The sequence below is a fragment of the Hypanus sabinus genome, chromosome 5 (assembly GCF_030144855.1).
Source record: "Hypanus sabinus isolate sHypSab1 chromosome 5, sHypSab1.hap1, whole genome shotgun sequence".
In the NCBI taxonomy this organism is placed as follows: Eukaryota; Metazoa; Chordata; class Chondrichthyes; order Myliobatiformes; family Dasyatidae; genus Hypanus; species Hypanus sabinus.
The window spans coordinates 143,652,478-143,666,359 of NC_082710.1; the positions used below are offsets into that span (position 1 = coordinate 143,652,478).

Here is a 13,882-nt window from a genome sequence, read left to right on the forward strand (position 1 = left end):
GTGTGGATTATAGTGTGTTGAAGAGGCGCACTGTCAGTGACCAGAATATGGCCCTGAGGGCCGAAGAGGCGATGGCCTGTCTGAGTGGTGTGAAGTGGTTTAAGGTGCTGGATCTGAGGAGTGGATGTTGCCAGATCCCGATGAGTGAGGCCGACAAGGAGAAGACGGCCGTTATAAATTCCCTAGGAGTCTTCCTGTCCGAAAAGATGCCACAGGGCATATCTGGAGCCCTTGCAACCTTCCTGCGGGGCAGGTGGAAGACCATAGGGGATGTGGAGGTGTTTGGAGTTTTGGTGTATGTGGATGATCTCTTGGTATTTGGACTAGCCTCAGGAGAATATGAAGTGAGGTCGTTGCAGGAGCAGCTGAGAACTACCGAGTTAGTGTTTTCTGGACACGTGCCAGGGCTGGCGAAGGTCGCAGCTCGTGAGTGACTGTCTCTACAGAATCAAGTTTGAAATGAAGATGGAGAGACTGGAGAAAGTGATCTGGAACCATTCGGAAGACTTACAAGTTGGAAAGAATGTTGTCTGACTGAGGGCAATAGCAAACTGAGAACCTGGAGAGGGGAGTTTGCGGAGGTGAAGAAATTACAGTCCAGTCTCAGAAGAGAGAAGCGGAAGCTTGAAGGGAACCTGAAGATGACCATCGACAGTTCAAATGAAGTGCAAAACCTGAAAGTTGATCTGGAAGAAGTCATGAGGAAGAAAAAGCTGGAGAGAAGTGCAGTGAATACTGAACAGGAGGCTGAAGAGACTGCAGGAGCAGTGCAGGACACATGTTTCCATTTGGAGAAGATCAAACAGCAGCTACCAATCGCAGAAATGAGGAAGAATACAGATTCGATGGATAATGTGCTGGATGTGTGGTACATGCTGCCTTTTTCTGACTTTCCCTCGATTGAGGAAGAGACCTTGGCCCTTCTCCCACTGAGTCAGGTGTAGCGGGGAGGGTTAGCTGTGTGCAGTGTGGGGCATGAGTGAGAGGTTGAGAGAGGAGTTGGTAGTGGGCCCAAGGTATCCCCAGTTGTGTCCGAGCCCGAAGGGTTTAGGTGAGGGGGTACGGAGGTCTCAGAAGGGTTAGGGAACTCCCAGATAGTTGGCCTAAGTAGCGCCTGAGGAACAGGGCGTGAGGTTTACTGTGTGGGGAGGAGATGTCACTGTTTGTGCTTGGGTTACGGTGTGTTGGCAGGAAAGGTGGCGAGTTATTTAATAGTCATGAGGACATGACTTTTATTTGGTGGGGGGAGAGTGTAACGGGGGTTTCTTCTTTTTTCTTTGTTACTGTGTATGTAATCAAAAGGGCTTCTTTTGTTAACTAGCAGGAATGCTTCTCTGTTGCGAGAGAGTGCTGGAAGCTTGTTTGGGTTAAAATTTACTGATAACGAGAATTGTATTCCTTTGTAAACTAAATGGGGATTAATGTTCTTTCTTCTGAGTTGTAGGTTTTTGTTGACGGGCTTTTGGGAGATTGGCGCGAGGGGGTTGAGAGAGAGGACACAATGCTGTAAGCTGGGCGAGGAACGGACCCCAAGCGGGGGTCCGAGGCCAGGAGGTACTCCGAGGAGGGGGGATGAAGCTAGATGTGCTTGGTTGACCACTCGGAGGGTCCTGAGCTGCGAGTCGAGGAGTTCGGAGGGGATCGAATGGTGGCCAGAAGACTTCAGTAATTGAGCTCCAACGGTTGTGCACGAAGTGGTTTGGACTTTGATAAGTTTGGCGCCTTTTCTTTTTTTTTCTCTTCATATATACTGTATCGTTATTAATCACTTAGTTATAGTAACCTTTATAAATTGTACTCATTTAATCGCGTATGGTGTACTGTCTGTTTTTGGGCGAGGCGGGGACATCACACAGCATCCACACCAGCTGATTACCCAGTTTGGCGGGGCCGAAGGCTGCTCCCCCTAGACGAGAATGAGCTGAGCGAGCCTGAGGCGACCCAGGGGGTTACACTACTAAATGACAATAAATGAGGACTGAGAGTCCTCATAATCTAATCTAATCTAATCCTTGTAAATCTCCTCTGTAACTTTTCCAATGCTTCTACATCCTTCCTATTGGGAGGAGACCAGAACTGGCCACAGTACTCCAAGTGTGACCTAACTCGAGTTTTCTCGAGCTGCATCATTACCTTGCAACTCTTAAACTCTATCCCTTGATTTATGAAAGCTAGAACCCCATAAGCTTTCCTAACTACCCAATCTACCTGTGAGGCAACTTTCAGGGATCTGTGGATATGTACCCCCAGATCCCTCTGCTCCTCCACACTACCAAGTATCCTGCCATTTACTTTATACTCTGCCTTGGAGTTTGTCCTTGCAAAGTGTATCACCTCACACTGGTCTGAAAATGGCAGATCGAGTTTAATTCAGACAAGTGTTGAAGTTGAAGTGTTGTACTTTGGGAGGACAGACCAGCATAGGACTTGCACATTAAACAGTAGGGGACTGACGAGTGTGGGAGAATAAAGGGAGCTTGGAATACAGATCCATAATTCCTTGTAAGTGGTGTTACAGGTTGATAGAGTTATAAAGAAAGCTTTTGACATATTGGCCTTCAGAGTATTTACAAGAGGACATGGCTTTAAGGTAAGGGGAGGGAAGTTCAAGGAGGATATTAGAGTAAGGTTTTTTACTCAGAGTGGTTGGTGCGTGGAATGCACTGCCCGGTTCTGTGGTGGAGGCAGATACACTAGTGAAATTTAAGGTACTACTAGACAGTTATATGGAGGAATTTAAGGTGGTGTGTTATATGGGATGCAGGGTTTAAGGGTTGGCACAATATTGTGGGCCAAAGGGCCTGTACTGTGCTGTACTATTCTATGTTCTATGTTCATTTTTCCAGCTGCTCTAGATCCTGCTGCAAGCTTTGACAGTCATCCAGCTGTCTACTACGCCCCCAAATCTTAGTATCATCATAAATTTGGAGGGGGGAAGAGGGGGTGGAAGAGGGGGAAGAGGGAAGGGGAAAGAGGGGGGAAAGAGGGAAGAGGGGAGGGGAGAGGGGGTGGGGCAGAGGGAGAGAGTAAACAGATCTTGAAACTGAAATACAAACAACAGTACATTGAACCAACTGTCAAAACCCAAACACCTGTTTTGCAATACTATGACTACTTTGATCACTTGGCACTATTTGTTCTAATTACGTTTTCTCTTGTAAAAACTTGTGTATAATTTATGTTTAATTCATGTTTTAATGCTGCTTACATGATGTGTTGTGTCTGCAATGCTGCTGCAAGTTTTTCATTGCTCCTGTGCAGACGTATATTGTGAATCTGACAAGAAACACATGACTTTCTACTTTGAGTACAGCACAGGAACAGTCTCTTCGGGCCACCATTTCTGTACTACACATGGTGCCAATCAAAACTAATCCCACCTGCCTGCACAGGTATCTAAATCCCTCCACTCTCAGCCTGTTCGTGTTTTTTTTAAGCGTTGCTATGTATCTGCTTGTAGCACCATCCTGACAGTATGTTCCAGGTATCTACCACACTTTGTGGAAAAAGATCTTGTCCCATATATCCGCTTTAAACTTTCTCCCTCACACCTTAAAGCTGTGCCTTAAAGTGTCAGCTGTTCCCCTCTCCACAGGTGCTACCTGTCCCGCTGAGTATTCCAACTGTTCATGGCTTTATTTTTCATTTCCAATATCTTCTGCATTTCCTCTGTGCCAGTCACATTAGCCCAATATGCTTGACAGCTCCTCATATAACGACACAGGAAGAGGACTTTCGGCCCATCCATGCAATCATGAAGAAGGCTGGCCAGCCGCTCTCGTTTGAGGAGATTCAGTAGATCACCATACAGCCTCACCGTACCCGAGTCCCACCTGGAATTTCACATTTAGCACTTGGACTGACGGGAATTGGTAGCAGATACATGGCTGTTGGGCCCCGTTGATGTTTGGAGGAGTAAATTGTTGAGCTTTAATTCCTGTTTAGGCTCGACTAGAACTAGAAGGTCTGCTTCTTTAGGAATCAGAAGAGGTTCAGAACATCATCAAAGACTCGTGCAAATTCCTATAAATGTACAATGGAGAGTATTCTGACTGGTTGCATCACCACCTAGCATGGAGGCTCCAATGCCCAGGATCACAAAATTTTACAGAGAGAAGAGTTTGCAGACTCAGCCAGCTCCATCACAGGTACACCTCTCCACACCATTGAGGACATCTTGAAGAGACACTGCCTCAAGAAGGCTGCAACCATCTCCAAGGATCCTCACCATTCTTTTCTCCATTATTCATTTATTTTGTAATTTACAGTAATTTTATGTCTTTGCACTGCACTGCTGCCACTAGTTAACAAATTTCAAGTCATAAAATCAGTGATAATAAATACAATTCTGATGCTGAATGTGGAGATGCCACCTCATCCAATTCCTCCTCATTTCCCTGCAACAATTCACCACCGATTCACCTACAGAAGGGGAAATTTGCCACAGCCGATTCATGTAGTCGGAGCGTACAAGGGAACCAGAAATCACAGAGAACGTACAAACTCTACGCAAACAGCACCCAACACCAGGATCAAACCTGAACAATTGGAGTGGCGTGCCACTGCACTTGAAATATTTTAAATATATTCACCGGATGTAAGAACACCAAACTGCAAATGTGAGAAACAATAAATGACCCTTTAGTTCTCAAAGTAAATCGAATCACAGAGCACTGTGGTACAGATACATGTTCTTCAGCCCAATGAGTCCATGCTGAACATTTGTCCACCGAGCTGGTCCCAGTTTCCTCTTAATGATACTATTCTACCTTCCTCAACCACTTCCTCTAGCAGCTCGTTCAATATATTCTGAATGGAAAACTGCCTCCCCACCCCCAGAACTTTTAATATCTTTCACCTCTCACCTAAATTTGTGCCCCCACCCTGGAGAAAAGATTGTTACCATCCACATTATTGATGCCCATCATAATTTTATAAACTTCTACAAGGTTGCTCCTCCTTCTCCTAAATTGAAACGACAGAGGTTCAGTGATAAACGAATCTTTCACACCTTCCTGACAGAAGAGGCAAGGGCCTGGTTGAACTAATTAGCACCTGCAACTGCACCACACTGGTGGGTGGTTCACTGGCAGAGCTTTTGTGCAGAAGCTCAACAATAGTCACAACAATAGTGAATCCCACTGTACTATAGAACATAAAACAGTCCATCACAGGAACAGGTTCTTCAGCCTATGAAACTGTGCCAAACTAATTAAATGCCCAACTAATCCCTGCTGCCTACACAATCTCTCTCTCACTTGTGTACATTCATGTGTTCCTTTCAGAGCTACTTACACACCTCCATCAGGCCTGCCTCTACCACACACCACTCTCTACAGAGAGAAAAGCTGCGTTTCCTTTGAACTTACTCCCTCTCACCATAAATGCATTAGACATTTCTGACCCTGGGAAAAAGATAACTCTGTTTACTCTATCCATACCTCTCATCATCTTCTAAACTTCTATCAGCTCTCCTCTCAGAGTCCTGCAACTATCTGAGCCACAGGTGAGTGGTAGAGATTCCCTGATACAGTTTATGATGGGACAGTGGTAAAATATAAAGATCTGTTCTTAACCACTCTGAAAAGTTAAAAAAAACCTTCTTCCTGTAAATGATCAAATCTACTGCGACCTAAGAACACACTTGCACTTGTTAATGAACAACTCAAATTTGTAATTAAAGGACCGTGCAAAGAGTTTATTATTTGCCAGCCTTCCTCTGCTGGCTTTGATTGTTCTGCTAGATTTCCAGAATTAGTGGCTTCATAATTCAGTGCAAATTCAGATGGATTAAGGGACTGTAGTTTCCCTCCTCAGGCTAATCCCAAGGTCAGCGCCACTCCTGTGTCACCTCCGGTTACTAACAAGGAGGCCTCAGCCATGCCGCTGTGAAAGGATTTACAGAAAAGGCAGATGCATTCAGCAGTGCTACTTGTCCATGGTAAAACCAGTATCCCAGTCCCCTCAACACTGCAGCAGTGGTCTTAAAGTTGCATGGAAGTCATTTTCCGGTCCTATTTTCATTGGGTTCTTTTACTGCCTACTGGAAAAGGGATGGTAAATAAAACAGCTCAGATACAAACCGGTAAATTTTGGGAGAGTGGTTTGTTTTTGTCACATGTACTGAGGTACAGTTTAAATCTTGTACTGAATACCATCCATACAGGTATTTTCATGACATAGTGCATTGAGGTAGTACACGAGAAAACAATGCAGAATCACAAACACGAGAAAATCAGCAGGTATTAGAAATGCAAGCAACGCACACAAAGTGCTAGAGGAACAAATCAGGCCAGGGTCCTGATTAAGGATCTCGACCCAAAATGTTGACTGTTTACTCTTTTTCAAAGATGCTGCCTGGCCTGCTGAGTTCCTCCAGCAGTTTGCGTTTGTTGCTAAAGTGTTACAAGTATTACAGAGAAGTGCAGTGCAGGCCAACAATAGGAGCAAGGTCATAATGAGGTACGCTGTGAGGTCCGGTGTCATCATACTGGGGGATCGTTCAATAGTCTTTTAACACCACAGAGGAAGTTGTCCACGAGTCTGGTGGTACATGGTTTCAGGCTTTTGTATCTTCTGTTTGATGGGTGTGGGGAGAAGAAAGATTATCCAAGATGAATTCTGATAGTAGAACTTTTAATACACCCTGGTAACTGCACAAACCAAAGGCAAGTAAGAAATCCGTTCATAGTTTGAACTAATTAACCTTCACCAACCTATATATGAGGTGAGCTTACCCCTCGGGCAGATTTGGGTTGGTGATCATCTGACAAAGAGGTTTCTAAATTTAAAAAAGGTTTTGGTAGGATGAATGCAGAGGAGAATCCAACTTGTGGAGAGAGGCCACCAACAGAAAAGTTAAGTAGAAATCTTATCCAAGCAGTGATGAGAACGTGGAATTCTCTCGCAAGAGAGAGTAAAGGTTGATGTTGTGGATGGACTTAAGGGGAATCTGGAAGCATAAGGGACGGTGGAAAAAGAGGAGATAAGCTTGAGTATAGGCTGCTGGGGCAAATATTTGTGCCTAATGTTTTATTCTAATTTTTATTTGAATGTGCAAGCCAAAAATATCCTTGAATCAAATGAGATGACTCCTTATCTAATGCTGGCCCTCTTTCAAGAAGCTGCATAATTTATACATGCAGGCATTCAATCCATTGATGTGTTCTCTGGTCCAGGTCCAGCTCAAGCAGACAGACAGCATTAAAAAAAACCCAAAGATGCCACTCATCCTGAGGGACAAGGTCACAGTCGTTATGTTTACGATTTGAGATGAGAGCCAAGGATGACGGCCACACCAGCAAACTGCAGGGCAATTCTAAAACACTGTTCATTCACAAAAGCTAGCCTATTTAGAGAAGGGGGGAGGGGTGGAATCAGACACAACAGGAGGAGCTCCTGTCCATGGATCTCTCAGCTAATGGTACAGGTCCATGGCATAAAAAAGGTTGGGAACCCCTTTACTAGAGGAACCTCTTCCAATAAAGGCAGGGGAATTTCCCCAGAAAACTGCAGCACCTGGAGGTTAGATCCACATGAATAAATGTGCATAAAACTCATCTTAGTCATATGTTGCAGTGTTCTGCATAATTGGACCAATGGGGAAATTATCCCAAGCACCTCAACTCAAGCTACAACTACCCTACTCATTGTATTCTGTGTAAAGAATGGTTTATGGAATTATTAAAAGAGGAATAGTGGTCAACAAACAGGAAATTATACTGAACCACAATTCAGGCCACAACTGGAGCAGCGTATCCGATACGGGTATCTATCTTCAGGAAGGATACAAGAAGGACGTGATGGAGATTTATTGCAACAGTTCCAGGAATGAGGGACTCAGGTTCCAGGAAAGGAACGGAGAGGATACTGTCGCCGTCTTTAGAGTACAGAAGCTAAAGAGAATGATTAATAGAAGCATTTGAAATTAGGAAGGAGTTTAACAGAGTAAATGAGGAGGAAATATTTGCAGCAGCCCAGTGGAGAGATTTAAAGTGGTCAGCACTTTAGAACCTGATGAGAAATAGTTAACTATTCTTCAGTCTCTACGACAAACTGAAGTGCCTCGTCCCTGTGACCATTCCAGTACTTTCTCCACGCCTTAGCATCTTCCTGCAGTGTTTCCCTATAATGGTACACATAAACCCTTTAAAATAATGTTTTATGTCCTCAAAGCCTTCTCACCTGCCCCACTGTCTTCTGGAATCAGAGAAAAAGTGGATTTGCTGCCGGAAAGGCAGTGGTTGTGTCTGAACCTGCCTTTTGTTTTCCCTCGCTCCTGTGGCCCTCCAACATCCTTCAACTTCCCTTCCCCTCCATTCACCAACACCTTCTTCCCCCTGGTTCCCCACCTCCTTCCCTTTATTCCACGGTCCACTGTCCACTCCAATCAGATTCATTCCACTTCAGCCCTTTGCCTTTTCCATTCATCACCTCCCAGCTTCTCGCATCATTCTCCACCATCTCCCCAACCCCACCCACCCTCGCTCTCACCTATCACCTGCTATCTTATATACTCCTCCAGCACCTCCGCCCCCATATCTTAATTTTGGCTTCAGCTCTCTTCCTTTCCAGTCTTGCTGAGGGATCTCAGCCCAAAATGTTGACATTTCATTTCCCTCCATAGATGCTGCCTGACCTGCTGGGTTCCTCCAGCATTTTGCGTGTTGCTCAAGATTTCCAGCATCTGCAGAACCCCTTCTCTCCAGAGTGAATGAGAATTTGTTTAGAATTTGGAGAGCTATGGGGAGGGAGCCAGGGAAATGCACAATTACTTGGATAATTCAGGCAAGGGGCTAGCACAAGCACAGTAGGCAGAACAGTCCTTATGATTGCTGAATCATTCTACAATAATAAAAGTACTTGCAAGCCACAAATATCCAACTCTGATTTTCCAGCAAGGAGCCAATACCGGGTAAACTAGTTGATTAATACGAACCTGAACAGGCTAGAACATTCTGCAGGCTCTGGTTTGAAACATTAATACAGTTTTGTGCACAGGGATCACCAAGAACAAACTAATTTCTCTCTGAAACTGGCACGATAAATAAGGGGGAAAAAAAACAGATTTACCAGAGAAGAGGAGGCAGGGATTTGCTCCTCCCCCGTATCCACATACTCCTCCCCATTTTCCAACGATGTCTGCCCAGATGGGTGCTTGCATACATAACCACAGTTTTTCTCAACGATGGCACTCAAACCTTCGAGAAGAAGGACGCTGGCAGTACAGCCCATTTCACCGGAGCGAGTGACCGAACGTGGGCCCCACGACACACCTGGTCAGGACAAGGCTCCCCTCACCATCCTCGCCTGACGCCTGCCCTCTCGCTGGGCAGCATGAACGCTCCTCAGGAATGCAGTGCCTCCCGGCAACCGTCCCTCACCGGGAGGCAGCAACACAGCTCAAACCAGAAAAGCAGAGAGCAGGGCTTGTCAAAAGGCAGCGAATCCTCCAAAATTCAACGGTGGGGGGGGGGGGGGGGAGGAAACAGAAACACCCAGCATCCAAATACAAGGGCTTCCTTCAACCAGTTAAGGACAAAACAAGTATCTTCAAATTAAGAATAAAATTATCTGTGCAGACAGCAGGGGCTGGGTCTCTGAAGCACAGAGAATGCATCATCTGACGTTGTGTTACTGCTGTTGCTGTCTGTGCTGCTGTTCCATTGCAGCGAAGTGTCGATCGCTACACAGGCTGTGCAGCATCGTTAATGCAGACTACATCCCTCCTTTCCCTGCTCGTCGAGAAACACCGTGCTTCTTTAATCCAGATCCCGCTGGGGCAGGGCAAATAGGAAACACAACCAGTGTGCCACTCTGTGTAGGTGCAGCAAAACATCAACATCAGCTGCGACTGTTATTAATCCTCTCGGGTCAAAAATTCAGAAAGCCAAGCTGAGGAACGCCACACAAAATGCTGGAGGAACACAGCAGGCCAGCAGCATCCGTGGAGGGAAATGTATTTCAGACCAAGGCTTTTCATAAGGACACCAGAGAGCCAAGTGGCAAGCTAAATGTATTTTCGGGGCCAACAACAACCTGCATTTTAAATAGCTCCTTCAAGGCAGCATCGCATCTGAAGTTGCTTCAAAGGAAACAGAATTTAATAGAGTCACTAAAGGTTCTGTAGATGCTGGAAACACACACAAATCACTGGAGGAATTCAGCAGGTCAGGCAGCATCTATGGAGGGAAATGAACGGTCAATGCTTCAGGCCTTTCCTCAGGGCTGAACTTTAATGCTTTATCCCGTTGGCAGATATTAGTATACTAAGCAAAACACGTCTTTAAAGGAAGGGTGAGGGGAAGAGCAATATTTGGCAGGGAATTAAGCCTGGGGAATTAAGACATGGTATCATAGACAGAGCAGGTTATCAAAAATAATCAGCGACTTTCAGCAAATGGCCAGTGGACCTCAGTTTGGATAAAGGACCAGTGTTGCACTTTGGGAAGTCAAACCAGGATAGGAATTACAACAGTGAACAATTCACACTGCATAATTTACAGAAATTTCATGACAGATGCTGGTGATATTAAAGCTGATTCTGAATGGTTGGGCACTGGGGAGTGTGGTAGAGCAGAGGAACCCACGAGTAAATAAGTAATTGGCTTATTATTGTCAGATATGTACTGGGGTACAGTGGAAAAGTTGTCTTGCATGCCATTCATACAGATCTATTCACTACAACCATGCACTGAGGCAGAACAAGGTAAAGCAATAACAGAGTGCAGATTGAAGTGCTAGTCACAGAGAAAGTGCAATGCAGATAATGTGGTGAGTGGGGTGGTACATGAAACTTGTGTCAAAGGAAGACAGGGTGCTGAAGGCAGCGTTTGGCACACTGGCCTTCGGTATCAGAGTTTGGACGTTACGTTGCAGTTGCGTGAGATGTTGATAAGGCTGCACTTGAAGTATCGTGCACTGTTCTGCTTGCCCTGTGATAGGAAATACATTGTTAAGCTGGAAAGAGTCCAAAGGAAATTTACAAGAATGGTGACAGTTGTCGAGGGCTTGGGAGGGGCTGAACAGACCAGGCCTTTATCCTTCGGAGTATAGGAGAGGAAAGAGTTACTTTATGGAGCTATACAAAAACGTGAGGGGCACAGACAGGGTGAATACACTCAGAGCAAAGGTGAGAGGTTAGAGGAGACAGAGTCAATGAAAACATGGGATTAAAAAGGGAGTAATACAGGATTAATTGAAAAGGGTGGTCGCTGTGGCTTCAGTGAGCCAAAGAGCCTGGTTCTGTACTGCTTCTCTCCAGGACTTTCTGTCTGAAACACACACTCGATAAGGCTGTGATGAAGGGTCTCGGCCTGAAACGTCGACTGTTAATTCCCTTCCACAGATAATGCCCGACCTGCTGCATTCCTCCAGCATTTTGTGTGTGCTGCTGTGAATTTCCAGCACCTGCAGAACCGCTTGTGTTCTTGATGAAGTTCAACAGTTCAACATAAATTTACAAAGAAAAAGCACTTTTAGCATGCTGCATAATTTCCCAAAGCCTTGTGTAATTTTAACAGGAGGCATGCCTCTTTATGACCCTGCAAAGTGTTGCTTTCTGATTAGCAAAGAACATCCAGTGAAATGCCACCCTATCATTAACTCCTCTTCAAATAACGTTAACCATGCTTCCATGGGGTGTGCACGCCCATCTCAGAGCCTGAAGGTTAAGGGTTCAAGACCCATTCTGAAAAGTACCAAAATCCAGACTGTCGTTTTTGATCAGATATTAAACAGCCATTGCTTTTCACAATTTTATCATGTCCTGCTTTACTTTATTGTCCATATAGTGCATGCATGTGGTACGGCTCTGTCCGAGACCATAAGCAACTGCAGAATTGCAGAGCAGTGCATCACACAAACTAGCCTCTCCTCCAGGGACTTTGCTGGCACGGTACAAAGACCCTACCCACCGAGACTTTCCCTCTTCTCCCCCCCATCAAAACCTGAAGGCATGTGGCACCAATCTCATCAGCTTCTATCCCATTGCTGTAAGATTCAATGGTTCCCCAGCAAGATAAAATGGACTCTTCACCTCTCAATCCACCTCATCATGGTTCCAGCACTTTCTCTGCAACAATAACATTTTATTCTATTGCCTTTCCTTTGTACTAACTCGATTTAGTGATGTGTTAGACGATTCGTACGGATGGTATGGAAAATACTGACAATAGTAAGTCAATTTAATCAATTTAATGCGGCAAACCATCTGCACACAGACACAAAGTGCAACAATCCTCACTGACGGTAACCGGATTATAAGGAGTAATTTGATGGATGAGTACTACCCAGGGAAAGGGGCAAAAAAAATCCAGAAGGCAAAGATTTAATGTGAAAGAGGCAAGATTTAAAAAGGGACTTCAGAGGCAATTTCTTCACACAGAGGCTGGTGGGCGTTTGGAATGAACTGCCGGAGAAAGCAGTTGAGGCAGCTGTATTAAAGACATTAGAAAGGTAGGATGACAGGTTTATAGAGAAAGCTTAGAGCAGAGGTTCCCATTCTGGAGTCCACCGACCCCTTACTCAATGGTATTGGTCCACGGCATAAAAAAGGTTGGGAACTCCTGGTTTAGAGGGACTTGGGCCAAACACTGACAAATTGGACTAAGTTATCTGGGCACCTTGCTGGCATGGACAAGTGGGCTGGAGAGCCTGTTTCCATGCAGCATGACTCTAATATTGCTAGGAAGAAGCTCCTTGCCCTTCTTGGCAGTGAGCCATTGGACCTTTTGCATTCACTTGCTGGGTAGAATTAGCCTCTGATTAGCATCACATATGGTAAGCAGCACCTCAAGCAGTGCAGCACTCTCTCATAGACTTTCTACTGGGCCAGAAGGCAACATGCTTGCATTTCAGAACTCTGAGGGAATAGGAGACATGGGGACCTGGATACCCGGAGTCTGGGGGTCAGTACTGATGATCAATGCATGAAAGGACGTCCAGAAGGCGAAGCCTGAAGAATGGAGCCCTGGAAGCACGAGGTTGCAGGACTGCCCGTGTGTTTAGGAGGGGGGGAGGGAGTTGAGGGGCTTTTTTGCTGTGGCCGTTTTGTTGTTTGTTGTGTTCTATGTTGTTCTTGGCGTGTGGCCAAGTGGTTAAGGCATTGGTCTAGTGATCTGAAGGTCACTGGTTCGAGCCTCAGCTAAGGCAGCGTGTTGTGTCCTTGAGTAAGGCACTTGACCACACACTGCTCTGCAACGACACCGGTGCCAAGCTGTATCAGCCCTTGCCCTTCCCTTGGACAACATTGGTGGCGTGGAGAGGGGAGACTTGCAGCATGGGCAACTGCCGGTCTCCCATACAATCCTGCCCAGGCCTACGCCCTGGAAACTTTCCGAGGCGCAAATCCATGGTCTCTCCAAGGATGCCTAAATTGTTCTGCAGAGTGCTGTGGGCATGCCATGTCGATGCCAGGAATATGTGGTGACATTTGCAGTTGTTAAAGCAACGCCACATTTCACTGTTCGTTTCAATGTAAATTAATCTGAACACACACCTTCCTTGATCCACCATACTTTCCTCACATTGGAAGAATTGTCCATGCTCTCTTATACGCAAGTCTCTGGAGTAGGAACTTGAATTCAACCTCCAGACTGAGAGAATGTTGTAATACTTCTCTCCCCTGCTGCTGCGACATACCAAACGAAAGCCAAAGGACAGAATTGCCACAGGAAGTGCACTGCCTGAAACCTCGTGTATTACCACACTGTGTTGCTAAGTAGCTGCAAGACCACCGTCATCTTTTGCACCTTCCAAAATAACCCTATGGTCCTCGGATTGTTTGCCTACTACAACTTGTCAGGCTTCTGACTGCTGCCATGCCCAGCCAAGTAAATGCTGAAGATCGCAACAGTCCATCTTCTTACCATAAAGGGAAGGG

At 45.6% G+C, this 13,882-nt stretch overlaps 1 protein-coding gene across 6 annotated transcripts in view; it reads right to left on the bottom strand.

The window, feature by feature from the left end:
- The window catches only part of dock9b (dedicator of cytokinesis 9b), a 329,527-nt gene that overhangs the window by 240,948 nt on the left and 74,697 nt on the right, over positions 1 to 13,882 (bottom strand). Inside the window, exon 1 of one of the 6 annotated variants that reach the window (XM_059970492.1) lies at positions 9,073 to 9,379. The exons of 3 other annotated variants lie outside the window; for them this stretch is intronic. In XM_059970492.1, the coding sequence (XP_059826475.1) occupies positions 9,073 to 9,234 (162 nt within the window). In that variant the 5' untranslated portion in view covers positions 9,235 to 9,379. Of the gene's footprint in view, positions 1 to 9,072; positions 9,380 to 13,882 lie in introns of those variants that run through there. 2 more of the 6 variants (XM_059970489.1, XM_059970493.1) reach the window with 2 other exon arrangements.